Genomic DNA, 24496 nt, shown 5'->3' on the forward strand with positions numbered 1-24496 from the left:
TTGCAACTTTCCTGTAGGTTTTAAATTATTTATAATAAAAAGCTATCAAACATAAAGTTACAAATTAATTGACTTTCTACTGTAAGGAAAAGTGTTTCCTTCGTATTTACTTATATATTTATCTGTCTATATTAGTGTGGACTCATGGATCTTTATTTTGTTCCCTGAGTTATAATTCATTAATATCATTATTTATTTTGATACTCAAATTATCCCAGATTTGGGACTTCCCTGATGGCACAGTGGTTAAGAATCTGCCTGCCAATGCAGGGGACACAGGTTTGATCCCTGGTCCGGGAAGATCCCACATGCCGCGGAGCAGCTAAGCCCTTGTGCTGCAATTACTGAAGTCCACGCACCTAGAGCCTGCGCTCTTCAACAAGAGAAGCCACCGACTGCAATGAGAAGGGCACGCACCACAACAAAGAGTAGCCCCTGCTAGCCGCAACTAGAGAAAGCCCACGCGCAGCAAAGAAGACCCAACGCAGCCCTAAATAAATAAATAAATAAATTTATTTTTTAAAAAATTTATCTCAGATTTGTCCAGTGAGAGTCCATTCAAGCTGGCTCACATGTCCTTTTGATGTGTCTCCATCTTTCTTTGAGCACTTACTTACTTTCCGATGGAAGAAGATATTTCACGCTTATCTTATATTTTGTTTGCCCCCAACTTGGCATCTGTCATTTCTCCAAGGAGCCTGGTTCCTTTTAGGGAAGAAAGGTATTTAGAAATCAAGATCTGGACAGTAGGTGTGCTCATTGCACTCGAAAGATATTATGTAAGTCCTGATTTGATGCTAATAGGGGTACCCAGAGACATCTATGAGTATTTTTGCCACAAACTCAAATCTGAATCTGGCCAGCCTCTAAATTTTAGTAGTTTACCGAAAATATACGGGAATGAAAATATGTTCAATGACTCCATAGGGGTGCAATTAGAAAAATTTTTAAATGTGGGAAATTCCACGGGACAAATGATCTGGTTTCGTCAACCAAAAAAATGGCAAAGAAAAAAAGTAAATAAAAGGGACATTTCGAAACTTAAGAGAACTTGTTTGAATCCTGGTATACAAACAAACTGTGCAGGAAAAAAAACATTTATGAGACAATTAGGGAAATGTGAACACCGACTATATATTTCGATGGAATTAGTCTTAAATTTTAAGGTGTGATAATGGTATTGTGGTAATGTAAAAAATTCTTACTTTTTACATCCATACTGAACTATTCATGGATGAATGTCCAGGGTGTCCAAGATCTTTAAAATAATCCAGTGGCAGGGGTGGGGAGTGGGCAGGCAGGGGTTAGATGCAATGTGAGTGGCCATGAGTTAGGTGCTAAGGCTGGGTAATGGGTCCATGGGGGTTTATTATAACAATTCTCTCTAATATATCTTGAAATTTTCCATAATAAATGTTTTTAACAAAAGGTTCCCAGGTACCTGCTCAATTCTTGGATTATAACTTGTATAAGTCAATATCTCAACAGTAAATGGAGGACATATTTAAGTAAGGATGATTCAAAGAGAATTTATTTACAAAGAGACTGTTTTCAAAGGTATGGGCAAAGTTTAGGGGATCCACAGGGATAGTTCAAGAACTTGAAGTTAGTGACAGCTGAACTCATACCCCAGGCACAAAAGGAGAAGGGAGGAAGCACTTACCAGAGCTGGAAGAAGAGAGTTGTATAGAGGCCTCCTGTAGAGGACACCTCAACTCACTTCCTTCCTCCCTCCCATCTCCTGCCAGACACACTTGGAAGCCAGAGGATAAGGAGCCCACTGGTGTGGTCCATACAGGTTGGTCTCCCTGGGCACAGAGCAAAATGGAGAAGAGTGGAATGTGCACCAGGAAAGGGGTATAGAACATTAGTGGCTCCTTTGTTGATTTGGTTGCATAGGCTCACTATCTCTCTCTTGTTCTTTTTAAAAAATTAATTAATTTATTTTTGCCTGCATTGGGTCTTCGTTGCTGTGCACGGGCTTTCTCTAGTTGCAGCGAGCAGGGGCTACTCTTCGTTGCGGTGCGCGGGCTTCTCATTGTGGTGGCTTCTCTTGTTGCGGAGCACAGGCTTCAGTACGCAGGCTTCAGTAGTTGCAGCGCACGGGTTTAGTTGCTCCGAGGCATGGGATCTTCCCGGACCAGGAATCAAACCTGTGTCCCCTGCATTGGCAGGTGGATTCTTAACCACTCTGCCACCAGGGAAGTCCCCTTGTTCTTTTCTAAACTCATGGTAATCAGGTTTCACCCCCGCTACTCAACCAAAACTATACTTGTTGAGGCCACCATTGGTCAACTATCATTCCTCATCTTGGCCAAACTCATCAGTAGCATTTGACAGAGTTGATTCCTCCCTTCTTGAAACATTTTCTTCACCTGCCTTCTGGGACAATACCTTTCCCTGGATATCCTCCTATCTCGTTTACCATTTCTTCTCAGGGCCCTTTGCTCACACCTGCTCCTCTTTCCAGCCTTTACATGTTGGAGTGTCCTGGGCTCCAACCTTGGCCTTCCTCTCTTCTTTCACTTCCTAGGTGACCTCATTCAGTCTCTTGGCTTTAAACATCTTCTATCTGTATAAGACCTCACATTACATTTCCAGTGCCTACCACTTCCATGAGTTCCAGACTCATAGACCCAAATTTCTAACTAACATCTCCACTTGGATGTCTAGTAGGTGACTCAAATGGCTCCATCACACATCCATTCAGAAATTCAGCCAAATACCTAGGAGTCTTCTTCCTGTTAAGATTGGCATTGCTCTAAGGAGAGGTGAGCAAGAGTTATCACATACTCTTCGAAGAGAAAACTAGATTTTTCCCCTAATTTTTAATAAAAGTCCGTCCTTTTTGGTGGTTACTTCCTTAATGTGTGTACTTACAACACTTAATACAGTATTTCATAATCCCCAAATAACCTTAGCAAGGCCTAGAACGGTAGGGGTGGGCTCGGTGGGAAGAGGGCCATGTTTGGTTGGATCTCTCCTTCTCAAAGGGCCTGTTGATTTAGACTCTCAGAAGGTTAATCCTCAAAGATAAATTTGTGTCTCTTTCCAGGACCAATATTGCCTCTGGTGCACAGTGAGTTAATGTTTTGTTTATTTATTTATTTATTTTGGCTGTGCCGCTCGGCTTGGCTTGTGGGGATCTTAGTTCCCTGACCCGGGATTGAACCTGCGCCCTTGGCAGTGAAAGCGAGGAGTCCTAACCACTGGACGGCCAGGGAATTCCCTGAATTAATGTTTTAGAAAACATACCCTATACTTATTTTGTGAATGGCGCAGTTATTTTTCATGGTATTTTTATGTGAGTATTTTAATAGTGTTTATTTGTTAAATGTAAATATCTAAATTTTAATAAATTTTGTAAATTGAGCCTGTAAACCTATTTAGGAGTTCTTCAGTTTTTAATAGTCTAGGAGCCCCCAGATGGGAAAGGTCTGAACTTGTCAGAAGGCTCAGAATTGTTGCAGGTTATACCCAGTTGCGGGTATTTCTTTGGTGGGTGATGCAATCGTTTAGGAATGGCATGGTGGTGATGGCTGTGCCACTATGGGAGTATACTAAAAATCACTGAATTGTACACTTTAAAAGGGTGAATTTTATAGTATGTGACTCACTTCTCAATAAAGCTGTTATAAAACAATGTACATAGAGCCTCTCACATGACTGGCACTTTCTAATATGTGAAGCCTCATACGGTCCTTGTCTTCCAAACCTCACAACTTTTGTTTAGCTCAGTGCTGGGCAAAAAACAAAGTAATTCGAGCCACATGTGTAACTTAAAACTTTCTGTTAACCCCATTAAAAAAGTAAAAAGAAACAGGTGAAGCCAATTTTAATAATGTTTTATTTAACCTAATATGTATATCTGAAATATCATTTAAACATATAATCACTATAAAATTAATGGGATATTTTACATTTTTTCCATACTAAGTCATCAAAACCCAGTGTGTAATTTACACATACAGTTCTCAATTAGAACAGCTCAGTTCTCCCTCCTTCCCTCTCTCCCTTCACATATGTCAGACCAAAATTGTAGTCTGAAGACTCTGTCTACTCCTGCTTCCTTTCCTCTCTATCCTTCACAGGCATTTTCTCTCATAAATCTCTTGCATTTCAGTTTCATCTTGGTGTCTGCTTCCTGGAGGGCCCGAGCTGACAGAGTGCATATCGGCAAAGAAGTTACATCCTTGTCAGGGACATAATGAACAACTGAATAAACACGATAATTTTAGGTAGTGTCTTTGCCTGGATTTCCCCAGAAGCGGGTCCCGAGACAAGGATTTGAGTGTAAGTGGTTTATTTTGAAGATGGAGGGGACATGGTAGTGGGATGGGGAATCCATACAGGAAGGGAAAGCAGCTGACAAAAGATGAGATATTAAGCCAGAGACCACAGTGGGAGACTGGGGCTTAATCCTGGAGGGAAACTCTAAGAAATGGTGCAAAACACATGCCTTGGAACTACGGCCTCCAACGTGTGGTGAGACTATTCCCAGGGTGAGGGGGTGTTGATTCCCCAGCAGCTGGAAACACACAGAAAGATCTGAGATATCTAGAGAATTCCCTGGCGGTCTAGTGGTTAGGACTCTGTGCTTTCACTGCCAGGGCCCAGGTTCAATCCCTGGTTGGGGAACTAGGATCCCCTAAGCTGTGCGGTACGGCAAAAAAAAAAAAAAAAAAAAAAAAAAGATCTGAGGGCTCTGGGAGGATGCTGACAATGTCTGCTATAGATCGTGCAGATTCTGCAAAAGAAATAGGGTGACAAGCTAGGACCTGAGCTGGAGGGAGGTCTACTTTGGATAAGGTGGTCAGGGAAGGTGTCTCGGAGGAGACTGAAGGGTAAGGAGGGTCTAGCTGGGGAAAGATTACTACAGGCACAGAGAACAGCAAGTGCAAATGTGCAAGGGCTCACGGTGATTGAATAAGAGCGAGGATGAGGAAGAGTAAGATGAGAAGGGCCAGGGAGGTAGGAGATGGAGTCAGAAAGATCAGCAGGGGCCAGCTCCTATAGGGCTCTGGGGCCATGATGAAGAGTTTGGATATTGTTCTGTGAATGAAGAGTTTAAAGCAGGTGAGCCTGATGATCTGGTTAACATTTTTAAACAAACGCCCTGGCCACTGAGAAGAGAATAGATTGGAGGAGACTGAGAGTGAAAGCAGGAAGCCCTATTAAGAGGGTATTAGATCTGGGGAGGGGCGATTGTGCCTTGGATTAAGGTGGCAGTGTACGTAGCTGGGGATTTCTGATGTGTTGGATATGGGTGAAGAGGGAGGGGAATCAACAATAATTCTTGCTTTTCTTGGCTTAGGCAATGCATGTTCAGTGGTTCCATTCATTGGGGTGGGTAAGATCAGGGAGCCACCAGTTATGAAATCAAGATCTCTATTTTGGACATATTTGGATTGGCAGGCCTATGGTTCAGTGGGGTGAGGCTGTCAAGCAGGAATTTGGATATATGAAGGCAGGGGAGTGATCTGGGCTGAAAATATATATACTTTTTTAAAAAAATTATTTGGCCACGCCATGCATCACGTGGGATCTTAGTTCCCCGTGCCCCCTGCCTTGCGAGCACCAGAGTCTTAACCACTGGACTGCCAGGGAAGTCCCTGGGCTGAAGATATAAATATGGGAATCTTCTGTATTTGGATGGTGTTGAAAACCTGCTGGAGTAAAGTGGCTGGAGAGTGTCCCCTGGCCTCTCTATATCTACCCTCCATCCTTCTCCACCCTAACTGTGCCCTGGGAGGTTGACCTCTGCAGCTGCAGACTCTGTTGTTGAGGACGTTCCCTACAGGTTTCTTCTTCTTTCTAAAGAAATATGAGATGAGATAATGAACCATTGGGCTGGTGGAGTTGAGAAAAAATTATTTTTGTTTTTTAGTTCATTGGCCATCTGAACCCCAATGCTTGAGCCCAGTGTTCACTTGACATATAGAGCCACTGGGAGGAGAGAGGAGAAAATGGAGTTGAGAGAGGTAATTATCAATAAAACAGAATCTCAAAGAGAGTAAGCGTTCTGGTGGAGGCGTTTGCCTTGGAAAGACAGAATGATCTATCCGGTTCTTGTAGGCTATTTCATTTGGAGCAGGTCTTTATGCTGACGGGTTGACCATCCCCTTACCTGTACTATCCGGGCTGTGAAGTGAGTTGACCTTTTGTTCAGCCACTCATATCCTTGAACACTTACATTCAAGTTCAACCTGATCTGGTCCCCAGGAAATAATGGCACATACAACCACATTAGCCTTCCAAGGAGATGGCTTCCATTCAATGGAAGGCACTGATTATGTAAGTATGTAGACACTGGTGACAACTGAACTTATATACATAGTTAAGGAGGGGGGGATTGGAATTTCAGAGCAGTAGGAGGTGAAATGCAGAGGAGTGGAGGGACCAGAGAGGAACCAAAATGAAGAGGGAGATGAGTGTGGTGAAAATGTCAAAGAAAACTCAGGCTGCAAAGTGGCCACAAGGGACCTTTCAGAATGGCAATGCTGAATGTAGATTAGAATATCTTTTTCCTGGGTGGTGCATTCCATGATCTCCTCTTTACCTCCCTTAACTCTTTGGTAAGGTCTGAGATATTTAGGAATCTTTATTTTAGTGTATTCCTTTGGTGGAAAGTGGTGAAGGAGCTGCATTAAACATTAAAAAAAATTTTTTTATTGGAGTATAGTTGATTTACAATGTTGTGTTAGTTTCAGGTGTACAGCAAAGTGAATCAGTTATACATACACATATATCAGCTCTTTTTTAGATTCTTTTCCCGTTCAGGTCATCACAGAGTATTCTGTAGAGTTCCCTGTGCTATACAGTAGATCCTTATTAGTTATCTATTTTATATACAGTAGTGTGTATATATCAATCCCAATCTCCCAATTTATCCTTCTGCCCCTTACACCCTGGTAACCATAAGATTGTTTTCTACATCTGTGACTCTATTTCTGTATTGTAGATAAGTTCATTTGTACCATTTTTTAGATTCCACATATAAGTGATATCATACAATATTTGTCCTTCTCTGTCTGACTTACTTTAAACATTTTTTATTGCAGTAAAGTATATGTTTTATATAACATGAAATTTACCACTTTAACATTTAAATGTGCCACTTATACATTCTTAAGTGTACAGTTCTGTGGCATTAAGTACATTCACATCGTTGTGCAACCATCACTGCCATCCTTCTCCAGAACCTTTTCATCTTCCCAAACTGAAACTCTGTACCCATCAAGCACCTCCTTCCCATTTTCCCCTCCTCCCAGCCCCTGGTAACCACTGTTCTACTTTCTGTCTTATGCATGTAACTACTCTAGGTACCTCATATAAGTGGAATCATGAAATATTTTTCCTTTTGTTACTGGTTTCATTCACCTATCATACTGCCTTCAAGGTTCATCCTTTTATAGCATATGTCAGTTGTATTCACTGAATAATATTCCATTGTTTGTATATATCACATATTGTTTATACATTCATCTGTTGATGGACATTTGTGTGGTTTCCACCTTTTGGCTATTGTGAATAATGCTGCTATGAACATCAGTGTACAAATAGCCATTTATGTTCCTACTTTCAATTCTTTTGGATGCATACCCAAAAGTGGAATTGCTGAATGACATGGCAATTCTATGTTTAATTTTTTTTTTGGATCCAAGGAGTTGCATTTATGTTTAGGATTGAGGCTATATGTGTGGCACCACTGGATACAGAGGGAGCAGGTGACATGCTCATGAAATGTAAGTTGAGTGAATAAGTGAGAATGTAAGCCCACCAGGATTTCTCCAAAATTGTAGGGAGGAGATTTTGCTTCCAAAGACATAGACATCTGTGGTCAGATGTATTCAAGTCAATTTTTCCAGGTGCCCCAGATGAATTCTGGGCAATAACACACACCAGGCTCAAAGTGTTTTTGTTTCTATAATCAATTCACTTAAATAGGCTTTAAAGCAACTTACAGAAGGAATAACACTACGATAAGCTGAAAACAGATAAAGAAATCAAGGCTGATGGAAAATAAGGTTAGAAGAGTGAGGTGAGGTTGGAAGAAAAGTTCACATGTAGGTTATTAGAGGTAGATGCTGAGCTTCCCTGCAGCCAAAGCAAAGTGGCAAACAAGACTTATGGCATAGAAAAAAAATACCAATTGCTCATAAGAAGCAAAGCATTCCCTGGCTGCAGCCTTGAGGGACTTTTCCCCCTGGCACTCACAAGGGGAAACAATTGATGTAGGGGGTGATCTCTTCCATTACTTCATTACTAGACTGAAGACTTTCCCCATGTGCTTCTGCGGGCGGACTGTAGGCATATGCTCAATGAAACTTAGCAGGAAAGGGAACTGCAGGAGGGCCAATTACTCCCTTTTATTCAGGCTACCTGTATAACTTGCTTGCCTGGAAGTGAGGGGAGATTTTAAAAAATGTAAGAAAAAAATCTCTAAGGACTTCCCACATATAGGCTGAAGTTTCCCCCAAGGATGCTTGGGGGAAAGTGTAGATGTCCTTTCCCTTAAAGAAGGAGGAAATAGAACAGAAATGAGAAGTGTGGGAACATTTGGACACATGTAGCCTCCCGCTTCTCAGAATATTTCCAGAGACTCTGACACTCAGAATCCTGGGCAGTGATTTCTCATCCAGCTTTTATAAGGAATTTTCCCAAACCCACGAACTTGGAAATGTTTCCACTGTCTCCATCCAACTTTCCTTCATAGAGTATCTGAAATTTAAGTACTGGGTTGGCCAAAAAGTTCATTACGGAAAAACCCAAATGAACGTTTTTCTTCTATTGGCCACCCCAATAGAAGACTGTGGGAAGAGAACTCAAGAAAAGATTAAGCAAGTGTTTGTTGAGAAGACTCCAGGCCAGGTACTGGCCTGGTGAGGGGGAGATAGAGCTGGGAATGAGATGAGTCCTGCTGTGTGGTCCAGTGGGAAAGGCAGACAAGCAGTACAGAGAACACACATATGTGTTTCTTCATGTGAATAGCTACGGGTCCTACCAGAAGAATGGGGACAGGCCCGGTGAGGAAGGAGGGCTGTGGGTGGAGGGAGGAAGCGTGTTGCAGGTAGAGGTAATAATACTTACTGTCTTTCAGGGGAATCTATCTCCTGGGCAATTACTCACACATATATCTTATTTATGGCTTACCGAGAGCTTCTCTGTATACATGATTGTGTTCAATTCTCATGACCATCTGATGAGGTCACAGCCTCTTCATTTCACAGATGAATCCACTGAGACTTAGAAAATATGTGTCTGCTTGAGATCACACAACTAGTAAATGGCAGAGCAGAGGTTTGAAATCAAATTCCCTGATCCCCAAAACAACATTTTGTCCACTCTATTCTTGCTATCCAAATCTGACCTGCCATCTTGATGATATCTAAGTTGGCTCTAGACCTGGGGTTGGCAAACTATGACTTGTGGGCCAAAGCTGGCCCACCATCTCTTTTTTTTATAAATTTATTTTTATTTATTTATTTATTTTTGGCTACGTTGGGTCTTCATTGCTGCATGTGGGCTTTTCTCTGGTTGCGGCGAGCGGGGGCTACTCTTCGTTGTGGTGTGCAGGCTTCTCATTGTGGTGGCTTCTCTTGTTGGGAGCTCAGGCTCTAGGCATGCGGGCTTCAGTAGTTGTGGCACACGGGCTTAGTTGTTCCGTGGCATGTGGGGTCTTCCCGGACCAGGGCTCAAACCCATGTCCCCTGCATTGGCAGGTGGATTCTTAACCACTGCTTCACCAGGGAAGCCCAGCCTGCCTGTAAAACTTTTGATCTCTCCATCAAGTCTGAATGAAAAGAGCCTTGCTGGGTAGAGTATTTTTGGTTGTAGGCTTTCCCCTTTCATCACTTTGAATATATCATGCCATTCCCTTCTGGTCTGCAGAGTTTCTGCTGAAAAGTCAGCTGGTATTCTTATTGGAGTTCCCCTGTATGTAACTAGTTGTTTTTCTCTTGCTGCTTTAAATATTCTCCCTTTAATTTTTTCCATTTTAATTACAATGTGTCTTGGTGTGGTCCTCTTAGTGTTGACCCTGTTTGGGACTCTCTGTGCTTCCTGGACAGATGGCTGAGGGGTCCAAGGTGTCTCTTCTGTGGACTTTGGCTTGCAGGGGGAAAGGTGCATTAGAGGGAACACTGAGGACAGGAGGGAAATCATTTACTCTGCTTCCCATTTAGCAATCTGAAAGAAGCCACTTCTTGAACTATCCCCTGTCCTACCCTGTAGTATATCCAGGACAACTGGACAGCCTGGTGGGATCAGACAGAGGGAGCTATCTTCATTATCTTGGGCTGTCAAAACAAAATACCATAGACTGGGTGACTTAAATAAAATAATTTATCTTCTCACAGTTCTAGAGGCCAGGAAGTCTAAGATTATGGTGCCAGTCAATATGGTTTCCGGTGGGGTCTCTCTTCCTGACTTGCAGATGGCCGCCTTCTCACCATGTCCTCACATAGCAGAGACAGAGAGAGACAGAGTGGCCTCCCTGGTGTCTCTTTTTGTTGTTGTTATTGTATTCATTCACCTGTTTTATATTTTAGGTTTCACTTATAAGTGATAACATACAGTATTTGACTTTCTCTGTCTAACTTATTTCACTTAGCATAATACCCTCCAGGTCCATCCATGATGTTGCAAATGGCAAAAGTTCATTCTTTTTTATGGCTTAGTAATAGTCCATTGTGTATATGCCTGGTGTCTCTTATAAGGACACTCATTTTACCAGATTAGGGCTTCACTCTTATGACTTCATTTAACCTTAATTAGTTCCTTACTCCAAATACCGGCGCACTGGGGGTTAGGCTTCAACATATGAATTTTGGGGTTACATAACTCTGTCCATAGCAGGAGGCTTTGAAATTTAGTTTCCCTGAGCTGCCTGGGATCCTGAGTGGTCTAAGTAGACCTAGAGATGGCTGTGGAGCTGGCTGGAGAGCCTGCTAGAAGGGACCACAGTACCAGAGTGAGGTACCAGATCTGCCCTCTGCCTAAAATTCAGCATGTGCCATGGTGAATTGAAAATGTTTATTAAAAGAATCAGTTGACTGTGCCTTCTTTTTGTAGGTGTCACATGAGTGTCCCAAGTTCTCCAGCCTTCAGGAGTCACCCTTTCCTTGAACATCCACTGAATATCAGCTCCCAGATCTGCAGGAAATCCATTCAAGAGCCCAGTACATGCTCTTGTGTTTCCATAGATCCATCCTGTAGCCGTTGTATTTTTCTCTGAATGGTTCCATTGTGCCAGGCCTCTTTGTGGTCACCTACAGCCATTTCTTCACCTCTTCTCCCAGTTGCTGTTCTTTCCCTGAGCTATTTTGCTCTGAACATCTTCTGAGCAGCCATGGCTGGCTCCAGGACAGCACAGACTCCAAACTCTGGCCTGATCTTGTTTCTGCCTTAGAAGCATGTGGTGCTGTGGCCTCAGATGCCATCAAGGTGTCTTCTAGCTCATCCAGGCAGGCCTGCTCTCAAACGTTCAGCTGGGAGAATGTGACAATTTTCTGGAGTTTGATAATCTTCCATCTTTCTTGGTGATCCACGGATGGTCTCACAACCCAGCTGAGTACTTATATTCAATCCCAGGAGATTCTGAGAAGGTGTTGGTTTGTAGAGGAGAAAGGATGGGAGATGATGGGGAGGAAGAGAAGATGTGGGGAAGCCAGAGAAGACAGAAAGAGGAAAACATATTACAACTTAACCCAATTTAACTCAAACTTGAATGTGCATCCAAATCACCTAGAAGGCTTGTTAAAGCACAGAGTGCTGGATCCCACCTCAGAGTTTCTGATTCAGTAAGTTTGGGGTGGGGACCAAGACTTCGCATTTCTAACAAATTCCCAGGTGATACTGATGCTGCTGGTCAGGGGACCACACTTTGAAGACCACTGACTTCATCCCAAAACCATATGGGAGGCAGTGCACCCCCTTCAGACACAGCGTTTTGCTTCTCACAATGGGTAGGCAGATCTGTTCCTCATTAAATATCCTTGTGGCCAACAGCCAAGTCCATCTGTTTGTTCACATAGTAGCAAGATGTCCAACAAATCCCTAAAGAAACTAATGAGCAACTTGGATCCAACTCTTTATTGTCTGCCAGAGGAAAGGCATCCATGCTTGGTAATGAGTCTTTGGTCTCTCTGCCAGGCTCTGTGGCCAGAATTAAGCACTTTGTCATCTAGCCGGTAAAGGACTTTCTTGACAGTATTGAACCAGAAAGCCTAACCAAGTCATGTACTTACATCCCATTATATTGGGGGAACAGTGGATGGTTTCTACTCTCAGAAACCTGTTTGTTTCCATCTTGGTGGTGTGCAGGACAGGAGAGGGTGTGTGTCCCACATCATGCAAAGTCCTGGGACGTGATGGCCGCTACTCCCGTTCACACATTCCACTAGCATTTTGTAGCCTCCTGCATAGTCTGACTCTGAACTAAGTCAGAACAGGGCACAGTGACAAAAAAACATCCAGGATCTGCTTCAAGGCTAGGCCTGTGACACAGCTCCACGCTGGGTGTATAGTGAACCCTCACGAAATGTCAGCCTTGATTATTATGAGTTTGATTAAGAGAAAAGTGTTCCCATCACGATCTGGTATAGAACTCTCTTGCTTGATGCAATTCACAGTCTCCTTCTGGGAGGAAATTAGCATTCTTGATAAATGCTTAAGCAATTTTCTGATAAACTCTAACAAGATTAAAACCTCCTTGGAGAAATCAGCTACCCAAACACTCAGCTGATTATCAGACATTCTTTATCTTGTATTCAGTTTAATAATGCTTATCCAATCATTCTCTTTTCCTGGGAAATGTCCTTAACAAAAGGGAACTCTGACTTGGCTTTGTGGCATGATCAAAATAAAACTTTGACACATGCTTATAACTAAATTATCTGAAAAAATTTAAAACAGTCATTATGGAGGTAGGACACAGGAATAGTAATTAACATTTTTAAGTACTTGCTGCTTGCCAGATATTATAGGAAATGTCTTGTATAGCTCATCTTTCTTTCTCTTTATAATGAGTTGGGTTATCGTAGCTCTGTTTTACTTATAAGATGCTCAGAGAGGTGAAGTGACTTGCCCAAGATCACACAGCCAGTAAATGGCAGAGCCAGGTTTCGAATCCAGGTCTGTCTGAGTGCAGAGCTGGAGCCAGGAATAGCTTGCTTCTTCTGCCTCTGCCAAAGGGTTATAGTGGGAGATGGAGAATAGGATATTCTCTGAGAGAAGGACAAGTATAGGGCTGTGGGACTGCAGAGCGGGGACAGGTCCCTCCTAGGTACAGGGCTTGGGAAGGAACTATGGGGGAAGAGGTTTCTCAGCCCAGAAGAGGATGTAGGGGAGGGACATTGAAGACAGCAAAAAAGGCAGTCAGGAGCAATGGTCTGGACAGAGGCAGACCATGTTTGGAGGATATGGTAGAGTTCAATCTGGCAACTGCAGGAGTGGCCCCCAGTCCTTTCAAAAATGAGAACCATGTCTTCTAGTGTTGTGGACCCTACGTGCTGCTAGTTGGATTCTTATGATCGTGGATTGAGAGAGCCCATCCCGGTTCTATCACCTACTGGCTGTGTGATCTTGGGCAGATTACTTCACCTCTCTGAGGTGAAGCTTTCTTCATGTGAAAATTGGAGGGTAATAGCAGCATTTCTCTTTTGGGTTGCTGTGAGCATTTAATGAGATAAACCATGAAAAGCACATGTCCAGCACCTACTAAGGGCTCTGTAAAAAGGTGAGGTTTTAATGTGTAACTGATTTATGGTGGCATTATGTCACTATTTTCTCAGTAAGGCTGTGAAAAAATTTTTCTCATTTTAGTATAATTTCAGACTGCTAAAAAAGTTGCAAAAAGAGTACAAAGAATTCCTGAACACCCTTCATCAAGATTATACATATATATACATAAATTTCCCTCCTGAACTGTTTCCAAGTCAGATGCAAACCTGTTGGCCTTTTACCCCTAAACACTTAAGCGTGTATTCCCTAAAAGCAAGGACATTCTCTTATATAGTCATAGTACAATGATTAAAATCATGAAATTGACACTGGTACAATACTGTTTTCAGCAGCCTATATTCAGATTTTGTCAACTGTCCCATAACATCCTACATAACGAAAGAAAATCTTGGATCATATATTACATTCAGTTTTCCTTTCTCTTTAGTCTCCTTGGGTTGGTAACAGTTTCCCAGTCTTCTTGTCTCTCATGACCTTGACATTTTTGAAGAGTATAGGCCAGTCACTCTCTTTAGGTTTGTCTGATGTTTCCTCATAATTAGATTCAGATTAGGTGTTTTGGGCAAGAGTGCATTTCAGTGCATCACATCATTGTGAATATTTTTGTTCATGCCTTAAAATAGGGTCCCCTCATGGGAAGAGGTGGGGGGCACTGGACCACCTGCACAAGAATCCACTGAAAGACTTGATAAACATGCAGACATCCCAGTACCCCTGAGAGTGTGGGCCAGGAATCTACGTGATTAACCAGCACAGTGTGACCAGTTGTCTACTTGTCTACGTTCCTTCCAAGACATGGCCAGTAGATGGCGGTGCAGTTTGCACTTTCAATGCAGCTTCTGCATTTCTGGAAAGATCTCCCTGTGAAACTTCCTGTGAATTCAAGTTAACATCCACCAGGGGAGCTTGGCTGTTTAAGCTGCTCTCCCCTCCTGTTCCTTCAGAGTGACTTCTCTTGATGCCCCAGGACCTCAAAGTGGTCAGAACTCACTTGGAGGTTCCTAAACTCCTCGAGGTGAGAGACCCCTCTTCCTGAAGAGCTAGCCAGCAACTGTAAAATAAAAATACCCCAGCTAGCATTTACTGAGAACTTACTGTGTGACTAGCAAGACTCTCGCTTTCTCATTTAACGCTCACAGCTATCCCTGAGAAGGAGATTGTTAACCTTCCCACAGTCACACAGCAAGTTCCCATCACTACCTCCTTTTTCCATCTTGGCTGGAACTTGTGCTTGAGTCAGAGGATCAGACGGGGAGCAATAATGTCTGCATCTCAGGCGCAGACTCTGAGAGCTTGGGGAGCATCCTGAGAAAGGAGAGGATGCCCTTCCCTGCCTTGGGGGCCAGGGTGACTGGCAGGGAGCTGCAAGGGACAGACACAGGGTCAGTCCCCCTGTTAAGGGGGCTTCAACTGTTTAGGGAGGCAGACACGACATGGGTCACAGCACATGGAGGGCCAGTGGGCAGGCTGTCTGAGAGGCTGGAGGGACTGGGGGGCTTTCAAAGACTGGGGGTGAAACCGCACAACTCAGATTGGGATTTGAACCAATGGGCCGGGACTCAAACCTGGCCAAAACCCAGATGGGGACTTGAATCCACTGTCTTTTTTTTTTAAAACATCTTTATTGGAGTATAATTGCTTTACAATGGTGTGTTAGTTTCTGCTTTATAACAAAGTGAATCAGTTATACATATACATATGTTCCCATATCTCTTCCCTCTTGCATCTCCCTCCCTCCCACCCTCCCTATCCCACCCCTCTAGGTGGTCACAAAGCACGAGCTGATCTCCCTGTGCTATGCAGCTGCTTCCCACTAGCTAGCTATTTTACGTTTGGTAGTTTATATATGTCCGTGCCACTCTCTCACCCTGTCACATCTTACCCCTTCCCCTCCCCATATCCTCAAGTCCATTCGCTAGTAGGTCTGTGTCTTTATTCCTGTCTTGCCACTAGGTTCTTCATGACCTTTTTTTTTTTCCCTTAGATTCCATATATATGTGTTAGCATACTGTATTTGTTTTTCTCTTTCTGACTTACTTCACTCTGTATAACTAAATCACATATCTGGTCTCAGGACCTACTGAAGTTCAGGGTCTTTATGTCTCAGCAATTCAGTGAGAGACAAAGCAATAGGTAAAAAGTGGATTTATTTAGAGGGATACACATTCCATAGACGGAGCATGGTCTGTCTCAAAAGGCGAGAGTGGCCTTGGGAGAAACACCCTCCACAGACAGAGTGTGGGCCATCTCAGAAGGTGAGAGGCCCTGAAATATGGGATGGTTCGTTTTTATGGGCTGGGTAATTTCATAGGCTAATGAGTGGGAGGATTATTCCAACTATCTTGGAGAAGGGGTGGGAATTTCCAGGAATTGGGCCACTGCCCACTTTTTGGCCTTTTATGGTTAGCCTCAGAACTGTCATGGCCCTGGTGTCATTTAGCATATGCTAATGTATTACAATGAGCATAAAATGAAGCTCAAGGTCTACTGGAAGTCGAATCTTCTGCCATCTTGGACCTAGTTGGTTCTTACCAGTTTATGTCATATCCAAAGGCTATGTCATTCTTTTAAAGGTTGTGCCCTGCCCCCTTCCCACCTGTTTCAGGGGGACACTGTGGGACATTCAGTCTGTGTAATGCTCATAATAGAGCAAATCATACTTGTTGAATTTGTTTCCGCTTATTTAATCCTCTTCTAGGAGGACTGAGGGGATTTTCAAGGGAAGGGATCCATGGTATTGGGGAGGATGCTGTGAAATGAGCCTGGAGATGTGGACAAGTAAGAATGTTCACCTGGAGATGTGGGCAGATGGGGATTTTCACCAATGGGTGTGGTCAAGGGAATTGTCCTAGAAAGCAGAGAAGTTTGACTGGAGATCTGGAAGGCATCCTTATCAATATGTACTTCTGTTGAGGTCAACGCTGCACATTGTTTATGCAAGACCTCAACACCCCTTCTTCGTTGTTAGTAGAACCCTAGATTAGTTGAAGTGGCCACCTGCCCAGCTAAAGAGCTACATTTCCCAGCACTGGCAGCTAGTCCTGGCCAATGAGATGTGAGCCAACAAAGCTGGGCTGGTGTATTAGTCTGGATTCAATCAGGAGAGAAAAACCACATGGTAATTTGAATAGGGAAAGTGTAATATAAAGAATTATTGACTATAACAGAGGATTGAAGTAATGAGGGGTTGCCAAGTAAGAGGTAAAGAGAACTCTGAAGAATACAGGTGAAGTAGCAGATATAAGGAGCAGTCATGACTCTCAGGGCTGAGAAAGAGCTTCCCCTCCCCTATGCCCTGCCCCCAGTGCTGAGGTCCAGACTTTGTTGGATTGGGCACAGCTGTGGTTCACTAAACAGCAGAAAAGTTACTGAGGTCTGCCTTGGTGGAACTTGCCAGAAAACTGCCCTCTATCGTCCCAGGGAAAGCTATCCTGATACCACTGAGGTATCTCAATGGAAGCACTTGAATACAAAATTGCCAAAGGTGGGGATGCTGGGGGAAGCTACCGGCCTTTCAGTGCTTCTGGCTGCTGTAGACTGTAGGAATGGGTGCTGGACCAGCTGCCTGAGCTGTAGGAGGCTGCTGAGTGACCCACCTGAACCAGGAAAGGGTAGGCTCCTGAAAAAGCCCTCTAAAAGGGATTAGATTTGGCTAGTTTGTCCCTTTTGCACTTTGATCTTCCCTTTCTTCCTGCATCCTGGATCCAGAATGAAGAGGACTTGGCACAGAGCTGCAACTGACATGTCACATGAGTGAGAAATAAACCACTGTGGTGGTCAGCCGCTAAGATCTTGGGGTTGTTTGTTCTGCAGCACAACCTGCTGAAACCTGACCAATACACATGAAGAATGTTTATATAATAATTTCCAGTTACAGTAAATAGAAATTTCCTGTTTTGTAAAATACTACTATGAGGAGGTGAGAATTATGGTTAAAGAAAGAGCCAGTAAGGTCTAAAGCAAAGAAAAAGAGTCGTAAAAATACTTCCTGGACATTAGAAACACTGATGCTTTCAAATTTATTGCAGGAACAGGAGAAGAAAGAAAAAAGAACAAAATGGGAAGGAGAAAGAAAAAGGTAAAACAGTAAAGAAAAAGCAAAGAAAATTTGAGAATACTGTGTTTATAGACAGCTCAACTGACTCCTTGGTATTGCTCAGGAAAATAAGAGGAATATTATTAAACCAGAGCAGCCTGGTTGCTGCTTATCTAGAAGCCACTTCGAACTGCCTGTGGGAGACACAATAGGGAGCATCTCTCCGTCCTCAAGACATGTGATTGAAGCCATTGTGCTGTCTCTCAAAGGCACCTTAACACGCCTTGTCTGTCCTCATCAGCAAGCACATGGGCTTCCCGCTGAACTCTAGTTTCAGAATGACCTTTGAGGTGTCCCCAAGGATCCATAAAGTTAATAGCTTTTATTCTGAGTCAGACACTTCAGCACACAGTCTCTCAATTTAGTGAGGATCCAGCTATTGGCTTTCATAGAACGTGGCAAGAGACAGAAGCAATTGGCTTTGATGGGTATGAGGAGGAAAAGGTGGCAGAGTGAAAGCCCCGCTGACCCTCTCCAACACCTTTCAGGTGAACAACAGCAGCAGCAGAGACAAATTGACGAAGCAAGTAACAGAAGAACGTGTCATCTGAAATGAATGTGGCAGAGTTGAGCAAATTGGCAAGAGTACCCTTCCAGCCGCCCAGAGATATCTGTAACACATTTAAGGAAGACATGGAGAGTCCCTGCCTATCTCCCGGATATTAAGTAGGTACAGGTTTCCTAAAAGTAAGTAAGAGGGTCTGGAAGGGTCTGGCCAACATCTTTACTTGGAAAGATGAGAACTCAGAGCAAAAGAGGTCTCAAGAGTGTTAGGGAAGGTCACACCTTGCGACTGTCTTGAAGCCCCGGGGTGATGGGAACCAGGGCTGTAAGGATGACTCTGTAACTTTACCACCCTTGTAATTCTCTGAGCTGGGCTCCTATATCAAACCAACAAGCTAAGGGCAAGGTGAGGAGAGAGAGGTGAGAATCACACTCTGATATCACCTTTGTACAATGCCAGCTGAACAGAGGTGAATCAGCTCAACCACACTGGCTAAAGGGCTTTACCAAGAGCCACAGGTCACAAAGGGATACAGAGGATCTGAATCAAACAATGAATCAGGTAGATATTAGTGATAATATGGCATCGTGCAAACAAATGAATATGTAAACAGCGAATATGTCTTCCATTGAAACACCCATGAGAATATTTACAAAACTTGACCATGGCTATAAAGAAAATACCAGTAATTTTCCCCCAAATAGAAATAGTAGAGACTTCTTTGACCACCAAGTAATAAAACCAGAAATTAAAACAAAAAGTAGAAATGAGGGGTTTCCCTGGTGGCGCAGTGGTTGAGAATCTGCCTGCCAATGCAGGGGACACGGGTTCGAGCCCTGATCTGGGAAGATCCCACATGCCACGGAGCAACTAGGCCCGTGAGCCACAATTACTGAGCCTGCACGTCTGGAGCCTGTGCTCTGCAACAAGAGAGGCCGCGATAGTGAGAGGCCCACGCAACGCGATGAAGAGTGGCCCCCACTTGACACAACTAGAGAAAGCCCTCGCACAGAAACAAAGACCCAACACAGCCATAAATAAATAATTAATTAATTAATTTAAAAACAAAAAACAAAAAAACTAGTATATATATTTTAAAAAAAAAAGGTAGAAATGAGACAAAAACCCAACCACATGGAAAAATTAAACCCCCTCCTTGGGACTTCCCTGGTGGTGCAGTGGTTAAGACTCTGCACTCCCAATGCAGGGGGTCTGGGTTCGATCCCTGGTCAGGGAAGTAGATCCCACATGCATGCGGCAGCTAAGGGTTTGCATGCCACAACGAAGGAGCCAGGGAGCTGCAACTAAGGGGCCCGCATGCCACAACTAAGACCCAGTGCAACCAAATAAATAAATAAATAAAATATTTTTTAAAACCCTCCTCAAAATTTATTTACTTATTTTAAAATCGAAGTATAGTTGATTTACAGTGTTGTGTTAATTACTGCTATACAACAAAATGATTCAGTTATACACATGTATACATTCTTTTTTAAAATATTCTTTTCCATTATGGTTTATCATAGGATATTGACTATAGTTCTCTGTGCTATACAGTAGGACCTTGTTGTTTATCCATTCTCTATATAAAAGCTTACATCTGCTAACCCTAACCTCCCACTCCATCTCTCCCTCAACCCCCTCCCCTTGGCAACCACCAGCCTGTTCTCTATGTCCATGATTCTGTTTCTGTTTCATAGATAAGTTCATTTGTGTCATATTTTAGATTCCACATATAGGTGATATGATATAGTTTTTGTCTCTCTCTTTCTGACTTACTTCACTTAGTATGATAATCTCTAGTTGCATCCCCTCCTCAAAATTTAAAACTCCATTTGAGAACAAAAGAAAGTCAAAACTGTAAGTTCAAACAAGATTGGAAAACAAAGATGAAAACACTATGTGTCTAAAGCAATGAGATACAGCTAAAACCATTATGAGAGGGACTTCCCTTGTGGCCCAGTGCATAAGAATCTGCCTGCTAATGCAGGGGACACGGGTTCGATCCCTGGTCTGGAAGATCCCACATGCCACAGAGCAACTAAGCCCGTGTGCCACAACTACTGAGCCTACGCTCTAGAGCCCTCGAGCCGCAGCTACTGAGGCCCGTGTGCCTAGAGCCGGTGCTCTGCAACAAGAGAAGCCACCGCAATGAGAAGCCCATGCACTGGAACAAAGAGTAGCCCCCGCTCGCTGCAACTAGAGAAAGCCCGCGCACAGCAATGGAGACACAACGCAGCCAAAAATAAATAAAATTAAAAAAAAAAAAATTATGAGAGGGAAATTTCTTCTTAAACACTTATATGTCTGAAAAAGAAAAAAGAAAGACAAATATAAATGAATCAAGCATTCAAAGCTGGAAGATACAAAATGAGCAACAAAATACATCTAAGGAAAGAAGGGCAGAATGAAGACAAGCAGAAATTAATGAATTAAAGTATGAAACAAAGGTAGAATTGGTAAATGAAAGAGCTGATTCATTGTGGAAAAAATCCCTACACAGTAAAATAGAGAAGCCACTAGCCAGCCTAATCAAGAGGAGAAAGACCACATATAGAGAACACATAATTAGGATGAGAAATGAAAGACAAGCATGATAAGAGAACATTTTAATATGTATTTTTTAATTACATAAATAATGCATGGATACAGAGGCATTAGAAATAAAAGTCAAAGAAGAAGAAAAAAATAGAGTAAAAAGTTAAAGTCAGCTCAGGCTGCCAGAACAAAATACCACAGACTGGGTGGCTTAAACAACAGAAATTTATTTTCTTATAGTTCTGGAGGCTGGAAGTCCAAAATCAAGGTGCCCACACAGTTGGTTTCCTCTGAGGCCTCTCTCCTTGGGGTGCAGACAGTTTCCCTGTTTACACGTTCGCCCCTCTGTACATGAGCCTCTGGTGTCTCTTTGTGTGTCCAAGTTTCCTCTTCTTATAAGGATACCAGTCAGTTTGATTAGAGCCCAGCCTAATTTTAAGTTCATCACCACATTAAAAGGCTCCATCTCCAAATAGAGTCACATTCTTAGGTACAGAGGTGGGGTGGGATTTCGGGGTTTAGTATATGAATTTTGCAGGACACAGTTCAGCCCATAACATCCTCTCTCCCTTTTCCCCCCTCAAGTTCCATGTCTCTCCCAGAAGTAATATGATTAACCCCATGACATTTGCGGGGCTCAGAACAAGAGTCAAACCAAGGCCAACATACCATATATCTACATATTTTTTGTAAGTCCAGCTAACAAACTGTTAAATAGAAACATTCTATCCTCCTACCTGGACAAATATACCTTCATATTGACCTGAGAAACCACATTTGGATTTAGAATTCCTGGACTCTCCAAAGTTTCTTCCTAGAATGTGGTGTAGGGCCTCCCTTCTCTTCCCTTGCCCAGCTCTGTCTACACCACCAGGGCCTCATGCATACATAGATGGAGACTGCAACCTGCACATCCAGGTTTCTCCACACACCCCTCAAACAGGACCTAGCAGTGGTCACAGCAGTGGTACACTCCATCCTCAGGAAGACATACCTGAGGCAAGGTCCCCACAGACTCTGGAAGGAATGCTGGGGTCCCAGGAATAGGAAGGCTGGTCTAGAAGGAAGGTTCAGACTCTAGATGGGCATGTCCTCTGTGGATGTGGTGCATCTGGAAGGAGGATGAGCAGCCCCTCTAAAGAGCAAGCCCAAGGGAGAGGTCCCTCTTGCTCGGGTCTAAGGGGAATACTGCTACAACTAGATATTACTGGGTATCTTTTTAGACCATTTTACATCCATTTAATATATAAAAAGGAGATTCTAATTCCATAATAAAAGCTTATTTTAAAAAATGGATTCTCTCTTTTTCTGAGACTTGCTTTTTTCCCCCATTCTATCTTGTAGATCTTTCCATGTCAGCATATATAGATCTGCTTTATTCTCTTTAACTGTTGCATGATATTATACAGTATAAAGGTAAGGGGGAAATTATGAAGGCCCATTTAACACAATGCAATGTTAATCCTCTTGAAAATTTGGATGATTTAAAACCAAAATAAATTTAAAAAATGAAAATTCCCAAGACTGGCTTAAGAAGAAATAGAAAACCTGAACAGACTAATAACTATGGAAGTAGCTGAGGAAGTTGTCCAAGACAACCCCATGGTTTCTTTCAAATCTACAAGTGACAGGTAATTCCAAAGCTCACCAAACTCTTCCAGAGCAAAAAGAAAGAAGGAAACTGCCCAGTGATTTTTTTTGGAAGGGTATTAATATTGATATGGATTGTATTGTGTCCTCTCCCCAAATTCATATGTTGAAGCCCTAACTCCCAATGTGATGGTATTGGGAAGTGGGGCCTTCCAACTGGGAGGTGGTTAGGTTTGGATGAGGTCATGAGGATGGAGCCCTCATGATGGGATTAGTGTCCTTATAAAAAGTATCCTGAGAGACATCTCCCTTTCTCTTTGCTATGTTAAGACAGCCAGAAGATGACCATCTGTAAGCCAGGAATTAAGACTCTAACCAGGAAGCAAATTGGTGGGACTTTGATCTTAGACTTCTCAGCCTCCAGAACTGTGAGACATAAGTTTCTGTTGTTAAAGCCACCCCAGTGTTTTGGTATAGCAGCCTGAGTTGACTAAGATAAATATCAAAACCTGACAAAGCAACAAAAAGAAATTCACAGACTAATTTAATCTATGAATATTGAAGCAGAACTTCTTCATGAAAGATTAAGAGGTAGAATCTAGTAATATAGTTAAAGAATAAAAAACTATAGTCAAGGGACTTCCCTGGTGGCACAGTGGTTAAGAATCCTCCTGCCAATGCAGGGGACACGGGTTTGAGCCCTGGTCTGGGAAGATCCCACATGCCGTGGAGCAACTAAGCCCGTGAGCCACAACTACTGAGCCTGCATGCTCCAACTACTGAAGCCCACGCACCTAGAGCCTGTGCTCTGCAACAAGAGAAGCAACTGCAATGAGAAACCCGCGCAATGCAAGGAAGAGTAGCCCCTGCTCGCCACAACTAAAGAAAGTCCGCACGCAGCAATGAAGACCCAACACAGCCAAAAAAAAAAAAAAAAAAGCATACTTGGAACACCTGTGCTTATTTTGCAAACTCAGTGAGAAGCTGACTTTTGCATAACTAATTAAAAACCCATTGGTGGGACTTCCCTGGTGGTCCAGTGGCTAAGACTCTGCACTCCCAATGCCTGGGTTCGATCCCTGGTCAGGGAACTAGATCCCACATGCCTTGAATAAGAGTTCACGTGCTGCAACTAAAGATCCTGCATGCCACAATGAAGATCGAAGATCCCGTGTGCCGCAACTAAGACCCGGCACAGTCAAATAAATAAATAAATGTTTAAAAAATAAAAATCCACTGGTATTTTTATCTCAGCAAAAAGCCTCCCACTCTCGTGAGGTTGACATTAGGTGCCCATTTTATGGATAGGGGGAAGGAAGCATGGAGAAGATAAGTGTGTTAGTTTCCTAGGGCTGCTGCAAAAAAGTACCACAAACTGGGTGGCATAAAACAACAGAAATTTATTGTCTCACAGTTCTGGAGGCCAGAATTCTGAAATCAAGATATCCATGGGGCAATGCTTCCTCAGAGATTCTGGGTAGAATCCTTCTTTACCTCTTCTTAGCTTCTGGTAGCCTCAAGCATTTTTTGACTTGAAACTGCATGTCTGATCTCTGCCTCTGTCATCATCTTGTCTCTCTGTGGGTGTCTGTCTCTATGTCCAAATTTATGAGGACACCAGTCATATTGGATTAGGGACCACCTGAATGACCTCATTTTAACTTGATTATCTCTATCAAGATCCTATTTCCAAATAAAGTCACATTTTGAAGTACTGGAGGTTAGGACTTCATCGTATCTGTTTTGGAGGACACAATTCAACACATAACGGTAAGTAATTTTGAATCATGGAGTATTAGATCTAAAAGGGACTTTTTCTATGAAGCCACCCCACTCTATACTCCCTCTCTGCATGATCTTAACCATGCCCAGGCTCTCCTAAAATGGAAAGTCACCAAGGAAATTCACCAAAATATTAACTATGCTAATCCCTGCAACCCTTGATGACCCTTTAAAATGTAGGTCTTTCAGATCCTCTCTTGTTTCCTGCTGACCTGGGTTTCCACCCTCCTGACTTAACATTT

General features: G+C 42.9%; 1 protein-coding gene and 1 pseudogene across 3 annotated transcripts in view; both read right to left on the bottom strand.

Moving 5' to 3' along the window:
* Nucleotides 1-9174, bottom strand: part of LOC309614262 (lipopolysaccharide-binding protein-like) — a 30231-nt pseudogene extending 21057 nt beyond the window's left edge. Inside the window, exon 1 of the transcript XR_014249783.1 lies at nucleotides 9154-9174. The product of XR_014249783.1 is annotated as a lipopolysaccharide-binding protein-like (transcript). The remainder of the gene's footprint in view (nucleotides 1-9153) is intronic.
* A 311-nt stretch (nucleotides 9175-9485) lies between these two features.
* The window catches only part of LOC309614120 (lipopolysaccharide-binding protein-like), a 51897-nt gene continuing 36886 nt past the window's right edge, over nucleotides 9486-24496 (bottom strand). The window contains exon 15 of one of the 2 annotated variants that reach the window (XM_082361981.1): nucleotides 9486-20651. In XM_082361981.1, the coding sequence (XP_082218107.1) occupies nucleotides 20544-20651 (108 nt within the window). In that variant the 3' untranslated portion in view covers nucleotides 9486-20543. Of the gene's footprint in view, nucleotides 20652-20672; nucleotides 24211-24496 lie in introns of those variants that run through there. The other variant, XM_082361983.1, reaches the window with a different exon arrangement.

The sequence above is a fragment of the Balaenoptera borealis genome (assembly GCF_965194805.1).
Source record: "Balaenoptera borealis genome assembly, chromosome: 16".
Classification (NCBI taxonomy): Eukaryota; Metazoa; Chordata; class Mammalia; order Artiodactyla; family Balaenopteridae; genus Balaenoptera; species Balaenoptera borealis.